Source organism: Phyllobates terribilis, unplaced genomic scaffold (assembly GCF_046119375.1).
Source record: "Phyllobates terribilis strain yellow unplaced genomic scaffold, ASM4611937v1 Scaffold_12__6_contigs__length_324123572, whole genome shotgun sequence".
NCBI classification, from domain to species: domain Eukaryota; kingdom Metazoa; phylum Chordata; class Amphibia; order Anura; family Dendrobatidae; genus Phyllobates; species Phyllobates terribilis.
Genome location: NW_027362772.1, coordinates 9,118,774 through 9,141,143, shown reverse-complemented (window position 1 = coordinate 9,141,143; position 22,370 = coordinate 9,118,774). Strand labels below are relative to the sequence as shown.

Here is a 22,370-nt window from a genome sequence, read left to right as displayed (position 1 = left end):
AACTTACAAAAACAGCAAGGGATCAAATACTTATTTCCTTCACTGTATATAGATATAAACACACACACTGCTCAGAAAAATAAAGGAAACACTGAGATAACACATCCTAGATCTGAATGAATAAAATATTGTCATTGAATACTTTGTTCTGTACAAAGTTGAATGTGCTGACAACAAAATCACACAAAAATCAGCAATGGAAATCAAATTTATTAACCAATGGAGGCCTGGATTTGGAGTCACCCCCAACATTAAAGTGGAAAAACTCACTACAGGCTGATCCAACCTTGATGTAATGTCCTTAAAACAAGTCAAAATGAGGCTCAGTATTGTGTGTGGCCTCCACGAGCCTGTATGACCTCCCTATAACGCCTGGGCATGCTCCTGATGAGGTTGCGGATGGTCTCCTGTGGGATCTCCTCCCAGACCTGGACCAAAGCATCCGCCAACTCCTGGACAGTCTGTGGTGCAACGTGACGTTGGTGGATGGAGCGAGACATGATGTCCCAGATGTGCTCAATCGGATTCAGGTCTGGGGAACGGGCGGGCCAGTCTATGGCTTCAATGCCTTCATCTTGCAGGAACTGCTGACACACTCCAGCCACATGAGGTCTGGCATTGTACTGCATTAGGGGGAACCCAGAGACAACCGCACCAGCATATGGTCTCACAAGGGGTCTGAGGATCTCACCTCATTACCTAATGGCAGTCAGGCTACCTCTGGCGAGCACACGGAGGGCTGTGCGGCCCTCCAAAGAAATGCCACCCCACACCATTACTGACCCACTACCAAGCCGGTCATGCTGAAGGATGCTGCAGGCAGCAGATCGCTCTCCACGGCGTCTCCAGACTCTGTCACGTCTGTCACATGTGCTCAGTGTGAACCTGCTTTCATCTGTGAAGAGCACAGGGCGCCAGTGGCCTGCACGGTCTTGGGCTGTGAGCACAGCCCCCATCTGTGGACGTCGGGCCCTCATACCACCCTCATGGAGTCAGTTTCTAACCGTTTGTGCGGACACATGCACATTTGTGGCCTGCTGGAGGTCATTTTGCAGGGCTCTGGCAGTGCACCTCCAGTTCCTCCTTGCACAAAGGCAGAGGTAGCGGTCCTGCTGCTGGGTTGTTGCCCTCCTATGGCCCCCTCCATGTCTCCTGGTGTACTGGCCTGTCTCCTGGTAGCGCCTCCAGCCTCTGGACACTACGCTGACAGACACAGCAAACCTTCTTGCCACGGCTCGCATTGATGTGCCATCTTGGATAAGCTGCACTACCTGAGCAACTTCTGTGGGTTGTAGAGTCTGTCTCATGCTACCACGAGTGTGAAAGCACAACCAACATTCAAAAGGGGCCAAAACATCAGCCAGAAAGCATTGGTACTGAGATGTGGTCTGCGGTCCCCACCTGCAGAACCACTCCTTTATAGGGGGTATCTTTCTAATTGCCGATCATTTCTACAAGTTGTTTGTTCCATTTGCACAACAGCATGTGAAATTGATTGTCAATCAGTGTTGCTTCCTAAGTAGACAGTTTGATTTCACAGAAGTTTGATTTACTTGGAGTTATATTCTGTTAAGTGTTCCCTTTATTTTTTTGAGCAGAGTAGTATGGTTGGGTAGTAGTTAATAATTTCTATCTGTCAATGACGTTGAGGACTTCCATTCTGCTATTGGATAACATGGACATAATTGCTGGCACTGTATTGTCTCTCAAGATCTGTAACTTTTTTTCTGTGTGCGCATTTTTTGTCCAGTTATTATTGTATATATTTCGCATTTATAGATTGATATTTTGAGAGATATTTTCTTATATGTTATTATGCATTTATACTATGATCTCATATAATCGTGTTATACTTCATGCTTCACTGTTCTCTGTGGTGTCCTCGTTGGCCGTATCAATTTATCCTCCATGACGTGCGGTCACGTGGTTCCCCACGTGCTTGCGGTGTGATGGATCATATGATGCGTTTGCCTTGAATGCGGCGGTGTAGCAGTGATTGCCATGTGTCATGCCACGCCGTCCCCACACCCATTGGCCGAGAGACTACACACCCCTTTTTCTATTGGCTCAAGGGTCCTTTTTAAACCCTACCCACCTTCATTAACGCCACCTCTTGATGAAGGCATCTGTGCCGAAACGCGCATCAGGGTGAGCGTAATTGAGGGGCGTGTTCACATCCACTGGCTGTAAGTATTTTATAGGGTTCATGCTACACTCTTTTTGCTGCCGTTCTTTAATCTTTTTTTCCTACTTAGGTGCATTTTCTAGGCTTTAATATGTATTAGGATATACTTTTACCCTGTAGCCTAAGAGGTCAGGGCACTGATACCACTTATAATGATCTGCTGTCCCCGGTATGAGCTATCTATATTAGTCCCTATATATAGACAGCGGTGTGACTAACCTCTTATATAGCAACTACTTCTGACCTACCTCATAAGCACCTGCACTTTTATTGAATGCTTCACTGCATTTTAACAATATATTCTTATATTTTGGCAGCCCAATTATGTACTTACATCAGAAAAGAATCATGTTAATTTGTCTCATGCTCCTCATTAGTGCTCCTCCATTGTTTTACTATTAACTGTCTCTGTTTCTGCGATTCATATTTTTTTCCTGTATAAATTATAATTAATAACATTTTGTAATTTTTTCACTATTATATGGGACTCTGACTTGAAGTTTTTTCCTCTTGTTTCTTATGTATGGAGGAGGATGTGGGGCCCATTATACTGTATACTGGTTGGCCCACGACTTTGTCAAAGTTTTCATGTTGTGAGTTTTACATTCCTGATGTAGAATCAGTCTGGGTAAATGTACATGGACATGGCAATAATGGAAAGCTGCTAATTGGACTTTGCTACAAGCCTCCTAATATAGCTGAACACGTAGAGGATGAAATGCTGCAACAAATAAAAAGGCAACAAAAACAAGTCATGGTGAAAAGTGTTGGCTCCCTTGAAATTGTTTCAGAAAATGAAGTAATTCTCCCAGAAAATTATTGCAATTACATGTTTTGTTATACACGTTTATTTCCTTTGCGTGTATTGGAACAACACAAGAAAACAGAGAAAAAAAGGCAAATTGAACATAATTTCACACAAAATAGGCCGGACAAAATTGTTGGCACCTTGCCAAAATTGTGGGTAAACAACTTTGTTTCAAGCATGTGAAGCTTGTTCAAATGCAATTGTGGCAAGTAACAGGTGTGGGCAATATGAAAATCACAACTAAAACTAGATAAAAAAGGGAGAAGTTGATTCAATCTTTGCATTGTGTGCATATGTGTGCCACACTAAGCATGGAGAAAACAGAAAGAGGAGAAGAGAACTGTCTGAGGACTTGAGAACCAAAATTGTTGAAAAATATCAACAATTTCAAGGTTATAAGTCCATCTTTAGGGAAAAGCATGTTCCTTTGTCCAAGGTGCGCAGCATAATCAATAAATTTACAACCCATACAGTCAAATATGGTGGAGGTTCAAAGGTGATTTGGGGTTGTTTTGCTGCCTCTGGCACTAGGTGCCTTGACTGTGTGCAAGACATTATGAAATCTGAAGATTAGCAAAGGATTTTGGGTCACAATTTAGTGCCTAGTGTCAGAAAGCTGGGTTTGAGTCCTAGGTCATGGATCTTCATACTTTACTTTCCCCTTGTTGACAGTGTGTTGCAGCCTCCCCTCTGGTTCCTCAGGAGGTATGAGAAACTCCTCAACGGCTTATTAGGGAGTTAGGTCTGTGGTGGCGTTTTTAGTTGTGCAGTTAGGGCCTTTCTTGTCTATACAGAGACTATTTGTGTGTAGTTGCAGCATTCTCCCCTTTGTGGGTTCTCCGGTGGTTATCAAGATGCGCTTTCTGGTTAAAACATTTTCTACAATCTGAACATGAAAAAGGCTTTTCCACTGTGTAGGTTCTCTGGTGCTTAAGAAAACTAGATTTCTGGTTAAAACATTTTCCACATTCTGAACATGGAAAAGGCTTCTCCCCTGTGTGAGTTCTCTGATGTTTGATAAGAGGTGATTTGTCTATAAAACATTTCCCACATTCTGAACATGGAAAAGGCTTCTCCCCTGTGTGAGTTCTCTGATGTTTGATAAGAGGTGATTTGTCTATAAAACATTTCCCACATTCTGAACATGGAAAAGGCTTCTCCCCTGTGTGAGTTCTCTGATGTTTGATAAGATTTGATTTCTCTGTAAAACATTTCCCACATTCTGAACATGGAAAAGGCTTCTCCCCTGTGTGAGTTCTCTGATGTGTGATAAGAGTTGAGTTCTGTATAAAACATTTCCCACATTCTGAACATGGAAAAGGCTTCTCCCCTGTGTGAGTTCTCTGATGTTTGATAAGATTTGAGTTCTCTGTAAAACATTTCCCACATTCTGAACATGAAAATGGCTTGTCTCCTGTGTGAGTTCTCTGATGGTTGATGAGAGTTGATCTCTCTGTAAAACATTTTCCACATTCTGAACATGGAAAAGGCTTGTCCCCTGTGTGAGTTCTCTGATGTGCGATAAGATATGATTTCTTTACAAAACATTTCCCACATTCTGAACATGAAAATGGCTTGTTTCCTGTGTGAGTTCTCTGATGCTTGAGAAGAGTTGATTTCTCTGTAAAACATTTTCCACAATCTGAACATGAAAAAGGCTTCTCCCCTGTGTGAGTTCTCTGATGTGCGATAAGATGTGATTTCTGTACAAAACATTTCCCACATTCTGAACAGGAAAATGGTTTCTCTCCTGTGTGAGTTCTCTCATGCCTAACAAGATTTGATTTCTGATTAAAACATTTCCCACACTTGGAGCAAGAAAATCTATTCTTCACTGTGTGAATTTTTTGATGTTTAAGAAAAGACTTTTTGAGAGGAAAACTATTTCTATATTCTGAATATGAAAATGGCTTCTTTGCATTAGGAGCAGTTTGTTTTTTAATGCTTATTTTGTGACTATGATTTTCCTTAGTAGTCGGTAATGAATCAGAAGACAGGACCTGTTTCATAGGACCGGATGACAGATCTTTGCTGTGAAGGGATGATGGTATATCTGGGGAAATGTCATTCACTTCAATTGTATCCTGTGGGATCTGAAAATTATCTGATTTGAAAATTGAAGATGTCAGCTGTCCCTCTGATCTCCAGGTACAGTTATCTGCCAAGAATAAAACTAACTATTATTTTTTAATAAAAAAGCCTTGAATTTTATATTTTTGAACATTTCTACTTAAACTGTCTGTAAAAAAAGGCAAGTTCTATAAAAAAAAATTCACTTATTCACCAGGACAATGACCATCTAATAGAAAACCTCATAGGATGAACCAGTGGAGCGTGGTGTTCAACTGTTTGTTCATTCTGCCTCCCAAATATGGAGTAAAAGGCGCAGGCTCTGTCCAGCCACTAAGATTAGGTAACCTGGGACCAGTAGTACCCTCCAGTCTGGCAGTATGGGTGTGTGTGCTGTCCAGCTGGAGTAATCTGCTCCCTGCTTCAGCCATTTGGAAAGCACCGCACCCTACTAAAGCTGGAAGCATATTGCCGGAAGCTGCCAGATCCAGCCTTGTTCTCCTCTGGTTCAGTCCTCTGTGCTCAGCTCCCGGCTTGTGTATTTGTTTCCTGTTGTGACCTCGGCCCGTTTACTGACTACTCTCGTGTCTTCTGATTTAGTATTTTCTCTGCCCTCCTGGTTCTGACCCGGCTACCTGACTATTCTTCTACCCATCTCACACCATAGAACAGCAGGTAACACCGTGGCCCAAGCCTAGGGGGTCTCTGTGTAAGTCCAGATCCATATAGAGGGGTTAAAGGGTGATGAGCAAAGTAATTTGTGAAATCTGTAAATGGAGTAGATAGTGACAAGCCTGTTTGTGGTGGCCATCTTTTGAGCTGCCAGGTGACCATGAACAGCTCCCCCAATACATTGCGTCTGCGAACTATTCCATGAAAATCTGCATTCCTAAAAGCTAAATGGCGCTCCTTCCCTTCTTACCCTGCCATGTGCCCAGACAGTAGTGTACAACCGTATATAGGGGATTGTCAGATTCAAGAGAAGTTGGAAAATAATTTGTAAGGTCCATTTGTTTCCTATTATCATTTGTGAAGAATTCCAAAGTTATCACCACATAAAGTGACACACGTCAGATTTAAAAAATGGGGCCTGATTAGGAACACAAAACTGTCTGCGGGAAGGGGTTAAATCAGAGGATTACTGAAGTCAAAAACTGCGACTATAGACAATAAAACATCTATTGAAATGATCAAACTCAACAGTCTCCATCAGAGAAAAATGAGCAACTAGTGGAGAAACCTCTCTGGGGTAATTAGAGTCTGGGGCTCGGTGGCTCTTGGCAATCTAAACTATCGTAAGGGACAATATTTTCTGTCACATGAGTGTCAAGAAGAAATATTAGACATTTAAAATGAAGTTTTTTACAATACTGCAAAGCTGAGGTGTCTTAAATTTAGATTTCTGGCATTTGGAAGAAGCAATGGAGATCTTTTTGAAAGACGACCAGGGAGTTACAGACTCACATAAGTGAGGCCGGCCGATCCCACCACAATCAGACTATCATACAGAATGAACTTGTAAAAAAAAGAAAGAACATATAAACATGTAACATCCCCAACAACAACGTATGTATGAAGGGAGAAATCCAACACTAAACTCATATATGGTGGACCATTGGAGGTATGATGAGTCCTGACCAGAAGAGTAGAGAAAGTATTAGTGCCCCCATTTCAGGAGAGATTGTGCAGGAATCTGAATTCTTTAGGACTGAAAACATAATGTAATTTATGACGTGAAGTGAATACATGAAACCAGGGCTTGAGCCATGCCACCACATCTCCTGCAGGAATGAATAAATGTATATTTCAGCCATCAGCCATGCACAGCTTAGAGACATATCATGGCACAAGTGTAATGTTATTGATGTAGTTTATCAAGATCCTGTTTGAAGTTAGTTGGTTTAAAAAGAAATTGAAAAGTCAGGATAAAGGGAAACTCCGTTGTTATTGTACAGAAATTCACACTTGGCCCTCACTGCACATTTAATATTGTCGATCATAAAAGTGAAGTTTGGCCAGAAGACTGGACCTGATCTTGTAGGGACCATATGAGCACATTCAGCCGCACAGAGCGGAGAGAAGGTGGATTCATCCAATAAGATATCAGGGATCTAGGAAGCCAACAGCATCATTACCCTCCGCTTTCTCTTACAGACCCATCAGAATATTTTTCTTCAAGTGATTTTCTCACTTGTCTGCACTTTCTACGTACGCTGTCATTTGGCTTTGTAGTTTACAGATCTGGACAGGTAACGGTCAGCGTCTACTAATCCCAGGGGGTAGGTAGATCCTCCAGGTTATAAGTTCTATAGAAAAGGGCTTTTACAATTACACAAAGTAAATTGAATATTTTCGGACGGAGGAGAATGTTGTGGTCTAGCGGCAAAATGGTGATCACACGATTGTGATACGGCCGGACTACACCACCGATAAAGCAGCCACAGCCGGTAACTGAGAAGAATCTGTGACTTCTCTGCATTTAGTGGTTACTACTCACCTGGGTAGTCATATGAAGGAATCTCCTCCTTACACCGCTCATCACCCCTCACATATGTCTCTGTAGTATTAATATGGGTCAGATCTTCACCCTGAAACAAATATTGTAAAAGTCACAGACAGATGGAGAAGTCACATGTATGATCAGATCTAATCCTGTCATCTCCACCGTTCTCATTACACAAGTATAAAACATATAATATTGGTGGATAAAACAAGACGGAGCACAAGACCTTCACAGCCGTCTACACATCATAGGGGAGATCCCATGACACCTTCTCTCCATCTACCTGATGATCCCGAGGAACATTGGGATCTTCTTGTTCACAGTCCTGTGGAAGAAGAGGACGGGGACATCTCTCTGGTGTTGTCCTCTTACTGGATAGATCTGGAGGAAACACATACAGGGACTGAATTCATTCTTTACATACAGATAATTATAGGCCGTGTGTATTTAGTCCTGTCTATTACCTGGTGATGTGAGGGGCTGGGGAACCTCCATCATGATGTCCCTGTACACATCTTTGCGTCCTTCTAAATACTCCCACTCCTCCATGGAGAAATAGACGGCGACATCCTGACATCTTATAGGAACCTGATACATACAATGATACCGTCATCTCCCCGATCCCTTCATAGTGTTACTGTATAATGTCCCAGCATTCCCAGCAGTGTCACCTCTCCAGTCAGCAGCTCAATCATCTTATAGGCGAGTTCTAGGATCTGGTCATTGATGTCCTCACGTCTTAGGGGGTGAGGTGGAGGCTGCATGATTAACCTCTGGTTATTGAGAGACACATTAATAAATCTCACTACAGACATTTCCAGAGTCCTCACCTCTCCAGTTCTGTCCGTTTGTTATTCCCATAGATAAGAATGATGTAATGTGATGTCATCAGAATCTCTCACCTCTCCAGTAAGCCGGAAGAGAATCTCTAGGGTGAGGTGTAATATCCTCTCCACCATCTTGTCCCTGTCCATATCCATCTTTGATAGGTAAATCAGGAAAATTTTCTTATATAGACGATCTTCACTGAGAGGATCCGGTATTGTAGAGTCCTGAACGAGAAGAAGATGAGCCGAGGTAACATCATAAAAATCCTGTGTAATAATACAATTACTGGAGATAATAAGGGAAACATATGAGGAGATTTATTATTTTTTATTTAGCTTTTTCTTTACATCTGGTAATAAAACCTTTATATTTTAGGCCACAGACAACAAGCAGTTTCTTCCTCGGAGTCTGCAGCTGAATACGTTTCTCATAGACTCACCTTCCATAATTCTCGTCTCATTTTCCGTCACTGGAATTGGCATTAGCAATACTGCAGGAGATATTTATTTCGCGTGGCATGAGAAATAACTACTTCATGATGAGGAAACATCTTCTACTACGGATCTAAAACCATATTTGGAGACAGTCCGTCACTGACTACATCTCCACTGGCCGTCTGTATGAATGTTTCCCGTCTTCCCCGAACTGTAATCTTCTATCAAGTTAGATCTCAGGTCTGATTCACACACAGAAGTTTGAGGCTTTTATAAAAGCTGTTTTGTTTGAACAAATGCCGCAGACAGAAATTATTTGATACTAAAGTCTACATGTACAGTGTATTATGGGCTTTATTTCTAGCCTTAGGCTTTCCTTCCTATATTACAAGAAAACAAAAAAGCAAATATTAAAAGGTTTCAAAAGAAAATTTGCACCAACAATTCTTGTAAAAAGAAAAAACATGCAAAAAGCAGAAGACACATTTTGTAATTTTTTAACATGTTATGAACTCTTTTGGGCACCAGAACATAGATGTACACCTCAGGGATGGCACAGGTGTGGCTGCAATAAAATCCCTGGCAGTTTAACCACTTGCTCCTGCAAAAAGCAAACAAGGCATCTAAGAAGGTGTGACAGAGTTCGGCTGAATGCCCTCCTCCCCCAAGTACTGGGCCTGTAATGTACAAAAGTCTATTAGGCCGGGCCAGAGGCAGAGTTCCATAACTTACTTTTTAACGCCTCCATAAACATTAGACTAAAGTTACATGGAAGCACTGATTTTGGTCGACTATATAATGTATTTGGGGACCTCCCTACAGATGCAGTCAGTCATACAAACCACAGGAAAGCTGGAATATTTGTGTATGGGGGAGTCTGGAGAGATAGCCATCTGCCAAATGATCCTTCAGCCAACACTTATCTCATGTGTATGGGGCAGTTAGTATTACACTGACAGGCAGTGATAATACACGGCACTACAGTAGTACAGTGCATCACCTGAGCAATCAAAAGCTTCTGTGTTGTATGATCATACTAATGAGAGTTATTTTAAAAAGTTTATAAAAAAGGTTTAAAAAAAGTTTTAAAGTGAAAATATCACAGTTTTAGCAAAAATAAATATTTGTCACTATAAGGAAAACATGCATATAATGAGAAAATGGAGAGGGAGGTCAGCTCACTGTTTATTTAATGCACCTTGTCTGAAGAATACAGCATGAGCCGCCCTGGTCAGGGACTGTAAAGACCCGGGGTCTTCTGTGGGCGAAACGCTACTCAAACAACACAGGGTGAGGGTAAAACAGTGTGGCAATACTTTATTGAACCACAAAGCGGACATTAAACATACAGAACAGTCCAGCAAATACCCAAGATGGTACATTACACAGTCTCATCCTTCCATCTCCGCCCACCTGGGATAGAACAGCTGCGACTTTGGAGACATCCAGGGCCAACTACCTCAACCAGTGGCCCTCCACTTCTGGCGGGCCCCCACAGAGAGAAGGTAGCGGCAAGATTAGGAAGTCAACAGTCCATCGAGGTACAAGACCAGGAGACCCGATGGTCCCATCCTGGCCTCTCCGAGAGTTTCCATGGGACCAGACGACCGGTGGGTCCCTCCTGGCAACTCCAAATTTCTCCATGGGTTCTAGGTGACCGGTGGGTCCCTCCTAACAACACCAAAACAGCATATCCATGGGGCCAAGTGACTTTTTCGTCCTCTCCTGGACTTCCCAAAAGTATCCATGGTCTCTCTGATGGTTAATAGAGCAGATGTGAAACTTTCCAGTGAGGGCTGATACCCTTAGACTAGAATCATGTAGAATACAAATCTGTGTCTCTTTAGATGAAATGCAATCCATCTACTTTCCTGAAGGATGTCTCCCATTTTCCTTCCAAAGTCCTTCTGATGTTCCGTGATTCTCTGTCCCAAATTTCATTCCGTCTACAGCACTACAGACATCCCTATTTATATTTACATCTGTGTGAGGTCATAAAGCCCAGGTAAAAGAGGTGAAAGGTGCAGGGATCACCTATCATTGTTTGAGCTAATCTATTTACATAGTTGGTATCACAGGGGCTGTTGTAAATAAACTTTCAGCTGACTTAGTACAATTTGTCATTAGCACAGTAAACATGATTGTTTCCAAACGAATAGAATTCAGCATTCAGGGTTATACAAATACTATGACCTTTTTGATCAGCAAGAGAAATACAGCCACTGACTAAGCTACTGTAGTAGTGATACGCGTAGGGCTTACCTCTCTACCGTGGACTCCCTCAGTAGGTATCTATGCCCTACGTGTATCACTACTACAGTAGCTTCATCAGGGGTCGTATGTTTTTTAACCACTTGTGTCCCTACATGAAATAAAGTTGCTATTTATTATTTGTAGTAATTCTTATTATTTTTGGATGTGCATTATCTCACTGTGCAAGCTTTTCTCTACCTACTTCTTTAAGTGCTTTGTTGCACAGTTACCATTGCCCCCCGTATCATATTTCAGTGATTTAGATTGTGTGGTGCCGACTGCCAAATATCTTAATAGATTAATGTCTTCTAATACATTTTTTTAGCGGACCTGACGTGCATCCCACGTATTGTAGTTAACTCTCTATACACTCTATTAAATAAATGACCCCCTATAGTGTTACAATTGATGAAATTGTGTATTGAAAATTGCTGTACCGTTATGTTTTCTTCAAATGTGTCGGTTTTATTAACATAGTTGCATGCTTTACAGGGTGTATGTCCACATTTAAAAACCCCTTATAGGATAACCAAGTTACATTGCGTTTGATATTTGTTTCTTGCTTATTCCGCCTGGTGTAGAAGCCTTTTTGGATCCAAAACTCAAACAAAATATGCAAAAGAATTTGCAAAGTCTGGAGGATGCCATCTCAGACATCAAAAAAACTACGTTTGAGAGAGATATCAAAGACTACGAGTCAAATTCAATTTACACATGGAAATGAAACAAACCAGGAGCTACTGTTCTGAAATACAGGTCACACATTAAATTCAAAGGAAACAGGGGAGAGCGGAGGTCAGCTTCACAAATCCTAATGTGTCCATGGGTTCCTCTAATTATAATTCTCTGAGGACTTATCTGATGCATCAGTGGGATCAACTAAAGACAGATGGAACAAAAATAAATTCTCAAGTGCTCCCCACAATCCAGCACAAAACAACGGGCGGGCAGAAAGCTCAAACGTGCCCGGACATGTGCGTTCCATGCCGGAGAGCATCACGGTCTCCTATCTGCGAATGCGCATGTCCGGAAGCATGCGTTCCACGCCGGATCGCATATGGTATTGGATTGCATACCACCAACATAGAAAAATCCTATCTCTGAGATCAGCATCATGGGAGACTAAAAACAAGTACTGCACATCCTCCCATCATGTAATAGGCATGTCGATCTACTTTATCACCACAAAAATATGGGATGGTGGCCCACAGTATATTCCTAAATGGACAAATTTGACCTCTATTGCACAATTAGAGATACACAGGGTTCACCACACTTGTCAATGACGAAATAGTATAAGTGGAATATAATTGATAAGTAATAATTCTGATATAGAAGCTCAGATATCTCGGTGAAGTACAACAATATGTGAACCCCATTCACAGGGAACTGACTAGCAATGGGTAGAGTATACAATCCAAAAATATAATCCAGAATGGGGCTGTATTCCCACAAATCAGGCATAGGAAATTTGCTCATTGAGTCCCTTAGGGGCTCGAGAATCCAGTCTAACAATCCACTCACTTTCCTTTCAGAGGATACATCTATTGTGATCACCTCCTCTCACATTGGCTTTAACCACCTCAATGATACAAAAGGAGAGGTCTCCGGTTTCACCTCGATGTGCACTGTTCATGTGTCTCACTAATGGGATCTCCCGAGCATGGCATATATCGCCCAAATGGTCCCCTACTCTCCTCCTAGACACCCTCTTGATCTTGTCTACATATTTTAGGGGGCAGGTGCATGTGACCATATATAGTAGTCCTGAGGTTTTACAGCTGGAATAATCCCACTGGAAAAAGATTTTAACCATGGAGGAACTTGAGAAAGATTTACATGGTCTCATCCAATTACATGTACAACATTCTCCAGATCTAAAGAAACCGCAGATTCTTCTATCTAGACAAATCCCCTTGGGGGCAGGTTTTTTATAGAAACTGTGCACTAAATTGTCCCTAATTGACCAACCCTTTCTGAAAGTTATTGTGGGAGTAGCTTCCACAGCACCCTCAGGTCCGGGTCGACCACAAGTATATCCCAGTGTTTTCTGAGGATATGAAAGATACAGTCACTCTGATTGCCATAAGTTTTTCTTACTCGTGTAGTCCAATCTTCTTCTTGGTCTCTTGGATTGGTATGCAGGAGTGTCTCTCTTCTCTCCCATTTTTCTGCAAATGATGATGCGGAATTCAAAATGTACCATGAGTACCCTTTATCCCTTAATCTGGTGTTCAGGTCTATTGCCTGTATATTAAAATCTGTGACATTCGAGCAGTACCTTCTCAACCGTAAAAATTGGCCCTTGGGTTTTCCTCTTTATATGGGGATGGGGGTGGTGGTTATCCCACTTCAATAGTTTATTAGTGCTTGAAGGTTTATGGTAGATGAGTGACCCTGGGGTCCCATTCCAAACTAACTTGATCAGTACATACAGGAACATCAACAGGTAATAATTAGTGTTGGTCTGCCCCTTTAAACAAAATGTACTTTTCAGGTTATCCCCCCAGCACCCTCACTTATCTTCCCTTCTTTTGAGGCCCACAGAGTCAGACTCTACAGGCCATTCTCCCTGCGAGTGGCGGTTGTGTATCGCCCTCCGGGCCGCTCCCGTCAGTTTGTGGATCATTTTGCCACTTGGCTTCCAAATTTTCTATCCTATGACATCCCCACCCTCATCATGGGAGACTTTAACATCCCAATTGGCGATTCCGTCTCCCCATCTGCCGCTGATCTTTTATCTCTAACTTCCTCCTTAGGCCTTTCACAGCTTGCTAATTCTCCTACACATGTAAATGGAAATACTCTTGACTTGATCTTCGCCCGGCTGTGTTCAATAGATGACTTTACTAACGCTCTTCTTGCACTCTCTGATCACAACCTTCATTCATTCTCTGTCAAGGACTGTCCCCCTGCTCAGGACACCCCCACTTTCCACACTTACAGAAATATACAATCCATTAACACCCAGAAATTTATGAAAACGTTGCAAACATCATTGGCCCAAATCTCCTCCCTCTCATGTCCCGACTCTGCACTGAAGCATTATAACGAAACATTGCAATGCTCCCTGGATGAAGCTGCACCTCCTACATAGAGAACAACTCGACACAGACAGCGACAACCCTGGAACACGCCGCAAACACGTCTTCTCCAGCGGTGCTCCAGGTGCGCTGAACGGCTGTGGAGAAAATCTAATCTCGCCGAAGATTTCCTCCATTATAAATTTATGCTTAAAACCTATAAATCCGCCCTTCACCTCTCCAAACAAACCTACTTTAACAACCTCATCATCTCACGGTCCAATAATCCTAAAAGCCTGTTTGACACTTTTCACTCTCTCAATCAAACAGCACAGGCCCCGACCACCGACCTCAGCGCTGACGATCTGGTCAATTATTTCAAAGAGAAAATTAACCATATCCGACAGAAACTTTTCTCCCAATCCTCAAATGTAATGCATGCTCCTCCCTCCCACACTGCATCTTGCTCATTTTCTGAGTTCGAACCAGTCACGGAAGAAGAAGAAGAAAAAAACCATCCCTGGACCAGAACAGTGCTGCTAACTACAGACCTGTCTCCAATCTTCCCTTTATCTCTAAACTACTGGAATGCCTGGTCCACTCTTAATCTGCTATCTCTCAGATAACTCTCTTCTTGACCCTTTACAATCTGGTTTCCGCTCTTTACATTCTACTGAAACTGCCCTCACTAAAGTCCCTAATGATCTACTAACAGCTAAATCTAATGGTCACTACTCCCTGCAATTTCTCTGGATCTCTCGGGAATCATTCGACACTGTGGATCACCAGCTCCTCCTCACTACGCTCCGCTATATCGGCCTCAAGGACACTGCCCTCTCCTGGTTCTCCTCCTACCTCTCTGACCGCTCCTTCACTGTATCTTTTGCTGGCTCCTCTTCTTCTCCCCTTCCCCTTATTGTCAGGGTTCCTCAAGGATCAGTCCTAGGCATCCTTCTTTTCTCCTTATACATCGCTCCTATTGGACAATCAGCAGATTCGGTGTTCAGTACCATCTCTATGCTGATGACCCAATCATACACCTCTTCTCCAAACATCACCCCGGAATTATTACAAAACACCAGTGATTGTCTTTACGCTGTCTCTAACATTATGTCCTCTCTCTATCTAAAATTGAATCTGTCAAAAACTGAACTACTCGTATTTCCTCCCTCCACTAACCTACCTGTGCCCGATATAGCCATTTCCATTTGTGGCTCCACCATTACTCGCCAGCAACATGCCTGCTTGTCTTGGAGTCATACTTGATTCAGATATTTCCTTCACTCCTCATATCATCTACACCTCAAAAACATCTCTAGATTCAGAAATTTTCTTACTTTTGACTCTGCAAAAACTCTTACTGTAGCTCTTATTCATTCTCGTCTAGACTATTGCAACTCTCTACTAATCAGTCTCCCTCTTTCTAAACTCTCCCCTCTCCAATCCGTCCTGAATGCAGCAGCCAGGGTCATATTCCTCGCCAACCGCTACACCGATGCCTCTTCCCTGTGCCAGTCATTGCACTGGTTGCCCATCCAATACAAAGTTCAATATAAACGTATCACTCTCACCCACAAAGCGCTCCATGCTTCAGTACCCCCCTACATCTCCTCCCTCGTCTCAGTCTACTACCCTTCCTGTGTCCTCCGTTCTGCTAATAACTTTAAACTAAAATCCTCTGTAATCCGAACCTCCCACTCCCGTCTCCAAGATTTCTCACGTGCTGCACCAATTCTTTGGAATGCACTACCCAGGTTAATTCAATTAATTCCCAATACGGAGAGTTTTAAGCGTGCCATAAAAACCCATTTCTTTAGACCGGCCCATCACCTCAACACACTTATCTAACTGTCCCAGTTTGGCCCATATTAAAATTTTCTTCAAAATCATGCTCATACAATCCATGCACTGATTAGCCTCTATCTGTTCTGTACACATACTGGCTGGCGACCAGTTCATGTAGTGTTATGTACTTACCCTATTTAGTATATTATAGCTGTATTATAGAATATATGTACATTTTACCTTTGTGTCTCCCCTATTTCCTTATAGACTGTAAGCTTGCGACCCTCACTCCTTTTAACATCTGAGTTAAGCTTATTCTGTAAAGTCTGTATTGTCTGTATAAGTCCCCCCTAAAATTGAAAAGTGATGCGGAATATGTTGGTGCTATAAAAATAAAAATTATTATTATAATTAAATTCAGATGTAAATCTAAGGCCCACTCTATTGATGCAGAGTTCCTCGACAAATTAAAAAGATTGTTCACTTGTCCCCGACCAGATGATAAAAATGTAGTCAATATATTTGTACCATACCCCAGTATATGGATGCCACCACTTATAATCATCTCTGAATATTGTGGATTCCTCCCACCAGTCCAGGGATAAGTTAGCATATGAGGGGGCACAGGGGCTCCGCATCGCAGTACCCCTGAGCTGGAGGAAGTACTGCCTGTCAATAAGAAAGAAGTTATGAGTAAGAGTGAATTTTAGAAGATCCTCCATGAAGTCATTATGTCTGCTACACTGTATTGATCTCGATTTAAAGAAATGTCTTACTCCTCTGATACCATCCTCATGCCGAATATTACTGTACAAAGCCTCGATATCTAGTAAGGCCGGCTGCTCCCCTACATGCATGTATACATGCTCGAGGGTATACATGGAGGGGAGCAGGCAAAGGGAAAACCAACTCCAGAGGGATTATTCCAACTGCAGGACCTCGGGCGGTACTGTGGGGGCAACATACATCCTGCATAAGGGGCATAATGGAGGCATTACACTGTGTGGGGACAACATTCATACTGCATAAGGGGCATAATGGGGGCATTACACTGTGTGGGGGCATCATACATCCTGCATAAGGGGCATAATGGGGGCATGACACTGTGTGTGGGCATCATACATACTACATAAGGGGAATAATGGGGGCATTACACTGTGGGGGGCATCATACATCCTGCATAAGGGGCATAATGGGGGCATTACATTGTGTGGGGGCATCATACATACTGCATAAGGGGCATAATGGGGGCATTACACTGTGGGGGGCATAATACATCCTGCATAAGGGGCATAATGGGGACATTACACTGTGTGGGGGCATCATACATACTGGATAAGGGGCATAATGGGGACATTACACTGTGTGGGGGCATCATACATCCTGCATAAGGGGCATAATGGGGGCATTACACTGTGTGGGGGCATCATACATACTGTATAAGGGGCATAATGGGGGCATTACACTGTGTGGGGGCATCATACATCCTGTATAAGGGGCATAATGGGGGCATTACACTGTGTGGGGGCATCATACATACTGCATAAGGGGCATAATGGGGGCATTACACTGTGTGGGGGCATCATACATACTGTATAAGGGGCATAATGGGGGCATTACATTGTGTGGGGGCATCATACATACTGTATAAGGGGCATAATGGGGGCATTACATTGTGTGGGGGCATCATACATACTGTATAAGGGGCATAATGGGGGCATTACACTGTGTGGGGGCATCATATATACTGCATAAAGGGTATAATGGGGGCATTACACTGTGTGGGGGCATCATACATACTGCATAAGGGGCATAATGGGGGCATTACACTGTGTGGGGGCATCATACATACTGTATAAGGGGCATAATGGGGGCATCATGCATACTGTATAAGGGGCATAATGGGGGCATTACACTGTGTGGGGGCATCATACATCCTGTATAAGGGGCATAATGGGGGCATTACACTGTGTGGGGGCATCATACATACTGCATAAGGGGCATAATGGGGGCATTACACTGTGTGGGGGCATCATACATACTGTATAAGGGGCATAATGGGGGCATTACACTGTGTGGGGGCATCATACATACTGTATAAGGGGCATAATGGGGGCATTACACTGTGTGGGGGCATCATACATATTGTATAAGGGGCATAATGGGGGCATTACACTGTGTGGGCGCATCATACATACTGCATAAAAGGTATAATGGGGGCATTACACTGTGTGGGGGCATCATACATACTGTATAAGGGGCATAATGGGGGCATTACACTGTGTGGGGGCATCATACATACTGCATAAAGGGTATAATGGGGGCATTACACTGTGTGGGGGCATCATACATCCTGCATAAAGGGCATAATGCGGCATTACACTGTGTGGGGGCATCATACATCCTGCATAAGGGGCATAATGGGGGCATTACACTGTGTGGGGGCATCATACATCCCGCATAAGGGGCATAATGGGGGCATTACACTGTGTGGGGGCATCATACATCCTGCATAAGGGGCATAATGGGGGCATTACACTGTGGGGGTCCTGTACTCTGAGAACAATACGTTTCCTCCCTTCCTGTCTCCATAGTTGGGTCGTATGTATCTATTACAGGAAACAGAACAAAACATTATGATTCTTATAAAGGGGCAACACAAGACCCCAAAGAGCCTCCGTGCTGAAGGGGTTAATGCCCCCTGCGCCCAGTAATGGGGGTCTCCACATACCTCCACCTGCAGAGCCGCCACCACATATACGGCTGTTGTGTGCGCACAGGAGCTGTGATGAGGTCACAGGGGGGAGGAGTCAGGGGTCACATGATCAGGGGCCTCAGTGGATGCAGGACTCTGCTGTGCTGGTTGTCATGGTGCTGGATGAGCTGAAGTTTATGTGTGGGGTCAGGAGGGGTTTACAGTGTGGATGTAGCAGAGCCGCGTGTGTACGAGGTGTACGGAGCAGAGCCGCGCGTGTACGAGGCGTACGGAGCAGAGCCGCGTGTGTACGAGGTGTGCGGAGCAGAGCCGCGTGTGTACGAGGTGTACGGAGCAGAGCCGCGTGTGTACGAGGTGTACGGAGCAGAGCCGCGTGTGTACGAGGTGTACAGAGCGGAGCCGTGTCTACGAGGTGTACGGAGCGGTGCCATGTGTACGAGGCGTACGGAGCGGAGCCGTGTGTGTACGGAGCAGAACGTATGTAACAGAAGTAGTTCGTGTACGATGCCGTGTGTGCGATGCTTCGGGTATATAGTCTGCATTGTAGACATTTGCTGAGTGTGAGGAGCGAGTGGAGTCTGGAGAATCTCAGCTGTTCCCTCCATTGATGCAGTAAACAGCGCGCAGCAATGATAAATGATATTGTGATCCTTGGTTGTGAATATCGGGACGTTTCAGTGTAATAACCTTTCTCAAACACTCGCTGGATGGGGGCACTGTGGGCAGGAATAGCTTATAGGTGGCTACACAATTTTTAACGAAGTTTCTCAACAATAAGGCGACACCGGAATGTGGCAGAAGATCTCGCTTCCATGGCTCGGAAGGGAAGAATCACTACAGTGGTACGGAAAGTATTCAGACCCCTTTACATTTTTCACTCTTTGTTTCATTGCAGCCATTTGGTAAATTCTAAAAAGTTCATTTTTTTCTCATTAAATACACTGCACCCCATCTGAACTGAAAAAAAAACAGAAATGTAGAAATTTTTGCGAATTTATTAAAAAAGAAAAACTGAAACATCACATGGTCATAAGTATTCAGACCCTTTGCTCAGTATTGAGTAGAAGCCCCCTTTTGAGCTAGTACAGCCATGAGTCTTCTTGGGAATGATGCAACAAGTTTTTCACACCTGGATTTGGGGATCCTCTCCCATTCTTCCTTGCAGATCCTCTCCAGTTCCGTCAGGTTGGATGGTAAATGTTGGTGAACAGCCATTTTCAGGTCTCTCCAGAGATGTTCAATTGGGTTTAGGTCAGGGCTCTGTCTGGGCCAGTAAAGAATGGTCACAGCGTTGTTCTGAAGCCACTCCTTTGTTATTTTAGCTGTGTGCTTAGGGTCATTGTCTTGTTGGAAGGTGAACCTTCGGACAAGTCTGAGGTCCAGAGCACTCTGGAAGAGGTTTTGATCCAGGATATCTCTGTACTTGGCCGCATTCATGTTTCCTTCAATTGCAACCAGTTGTCCTGTCCCTGCAGCTGAAAAACACCGCAATAGCATGATGCTGCCACCACCATGTTTCACTGTGAGGATTGTATTGGGCAGGTGATGAGCAGTGCCTGGCTTTCTCCACACATACCGCTTAGAATTATCACCAAAAAGTTCTATCTTCATCTCATCAGACCAGAGAATCTCATTTCTCATAGTCTGGGAGTCCTTCATGTGTTTTTGAGCAAACTCTATGCGGGATTTCATAAGTCTTGCACTGAGAAGAGGCTTCCGTTGGGCCACTCTGCCATAAAGGCCCGACTGGTGGAGGGCTGCAGTGATAGTTGACTTTGTGGAACTTTCTCCCATCTCCCTACTGCATCTCTGGAGCTCAGCCACAGTGATCTTGGGGTTCTTCTTTACCTCTTTCACCAAGGCTCTTCTCCCACGATTGCTCAGTTTGGCTGGAAGACCAGGTCTAGGAAGACTTCTGGTGGTCTCAAACTTCTTCTATTTAAGGATTATGGAGGCCACTGTGCTCTTAGGAACCTTAAGTAATGCAGACATTCTTTTGTAACCTTGGCCAGATCTGTGCCTTGCCACAATTCTGTCTCTGAGCTCCTTGGGCAGTTCCTTTGAGCTCATGATTCTCATTTGGTCTGACATGCACTGTAAGCTGTGAGGTCTTATATAGACAAGTGTGTGCCTTTCCAAATCAAGTCCTATCAGTTTAATTAAACACAGCTGGACTCCAATGAAGGAGTAGAACCATCTCAAGGAGGATCACAAGGAATGGACAGCATGTCACTTAAATATGAGTGCCTGAGCAAAGGGTCTGAAGACTTATGACCATGTGATATTTCAGTTTTTCTTTATTAATAAATTTGCAAAAATTTCTACATTTGTTTTTTTCAGTCAGGATGGGGTGCAGAGTGTACTTTAATGAGAAAAAAATGAACTTTTTAGAATTTACCAAATGGCTGCAATGAAACAAAGAGTGAAAAATTTAAAGGAGTTTGAATACTTTCCGTATCCACGGTATATGGTTTCTGGATTGCTGATTTGTCTGGAATATTGTGTGTAGCTGCCAAAACAGCAGACCCCCTCTCCCACTACAGTGACCCCACTTAGGAAACGATATTCCTCTGGTATTAGAGGTTTAGAATACAAAGGGACATGATGAATTCTAAGTCTTTTCTTTAGACTATGGACTTCTTAGGGTGCCAACCTCCGCAGTCATTCAGTGTTAGTAGTAATAAGGATGAAATAGTAATTATCAATAAACCCCATCCTATTTCCTCTCATCTCCCAATGTGCCCGTCCATCTTTGTTATCATTTTTATTCTATTTCATACAAAGACTTAGAATCCATCACGCCCCTATGTATTCTAAGCCTCTAATCCCACATTTGTTATTATTCCGGTCCCACGATGGGGGTAAAGGCTGCTGGAATAATTATGTCTAACATTCTGGGAGGGTGTCATGGGTGTCTTGACAGAGTCATTCTGGATCCAGCTGTAGAAGGTCGCTGCGCTTGGCTTTGCAGACACCTTTTTGATTCTTTCATCCCTGTAGTGTAGTGCTATTCTTCTCTCGCTAGGACCCAGCAGTGATCTCCTCTTTCTGCTGCTAATTGACACACCCTTGCTTGATATTTAAAAACCCACAGTGTCTCCAGAGAGTCACCGGTGAACTATTTTCCTCTGTTCAGTCCTGGAGTTCTAGCAGTCAGCTAGTTTCTTCTTGGAGTTTCTTGGTGATTAGGGACGATAGGGGAGTCAGGGTGTTGTAAGATCTGCCTAGGGGGTCTCCTCTCTCATTTTCCCTAGTTGTTGGGTTTCCCCCATTTTCCCATCGTCATACATTTGGTCCTTCCCTTCTACTTTGAAGAACCTAGAATGTAAGACATAATTTCAGTTGTTTCACACTTTTTTGTTAAGTATATAATTCCACATGTGTTAATTCATAGTTTTGATGCCTTCAGTGTGAATGTACAATTTTCATAGTCATGAAAATACAGAAAAATCTTTAAATGAGAAGGTGTGTCCAAACTTTTGGTCTGTAATGTATCAACCAGATATGGTCGTCATTGTGTCCATGGAGTAAGAGAGAGACAGCACATGTGTCTTGTGATTTTACATCCAGTCCAAGAGGGGTATCTCCAGCCCCTGATGTGGGGGACTGATATCACTAGCCTATTGTATTCTCCCATTTTCCCCCATCACTAAAGGCCCCGTCACACTTAGCGACGCTGCAGCGATCCCGACAACGATACGACCTGTCAGGGATCGTTGCTGCGTCGTTATGTGGTCGCTGGTGAGCTGTCAAACAGGCAGGCTC

At 43.4% G+C, this 22,370-nt stretch overlaps 1 protein-coding gene across 1 annotated transcript in view; it reads right to left on the bottom strand.

Moving 5' to 3' along the window:
* Positions 1–2,955: 2,955 nt before the first annotated feature.
* The window catches only part of LOC141171872 (uncharacterized), a 400,751-nt gene continuing 381,336 nt past the window's right edge, over positions 2,956–22,370 (bottom strand). Inside the window, exon 12 of the mRNA XM_073655503.1 lies at positions 2,956–4,446. Coding sequence (XP_073511604.1) covers positions 3,791–4,446 — 656 coding nt within the window. The 3' untranslated portion in view covers positions 2,956–3,790. The remainder of the gene's footprint in view (positions 4,447–22,370) is intronic.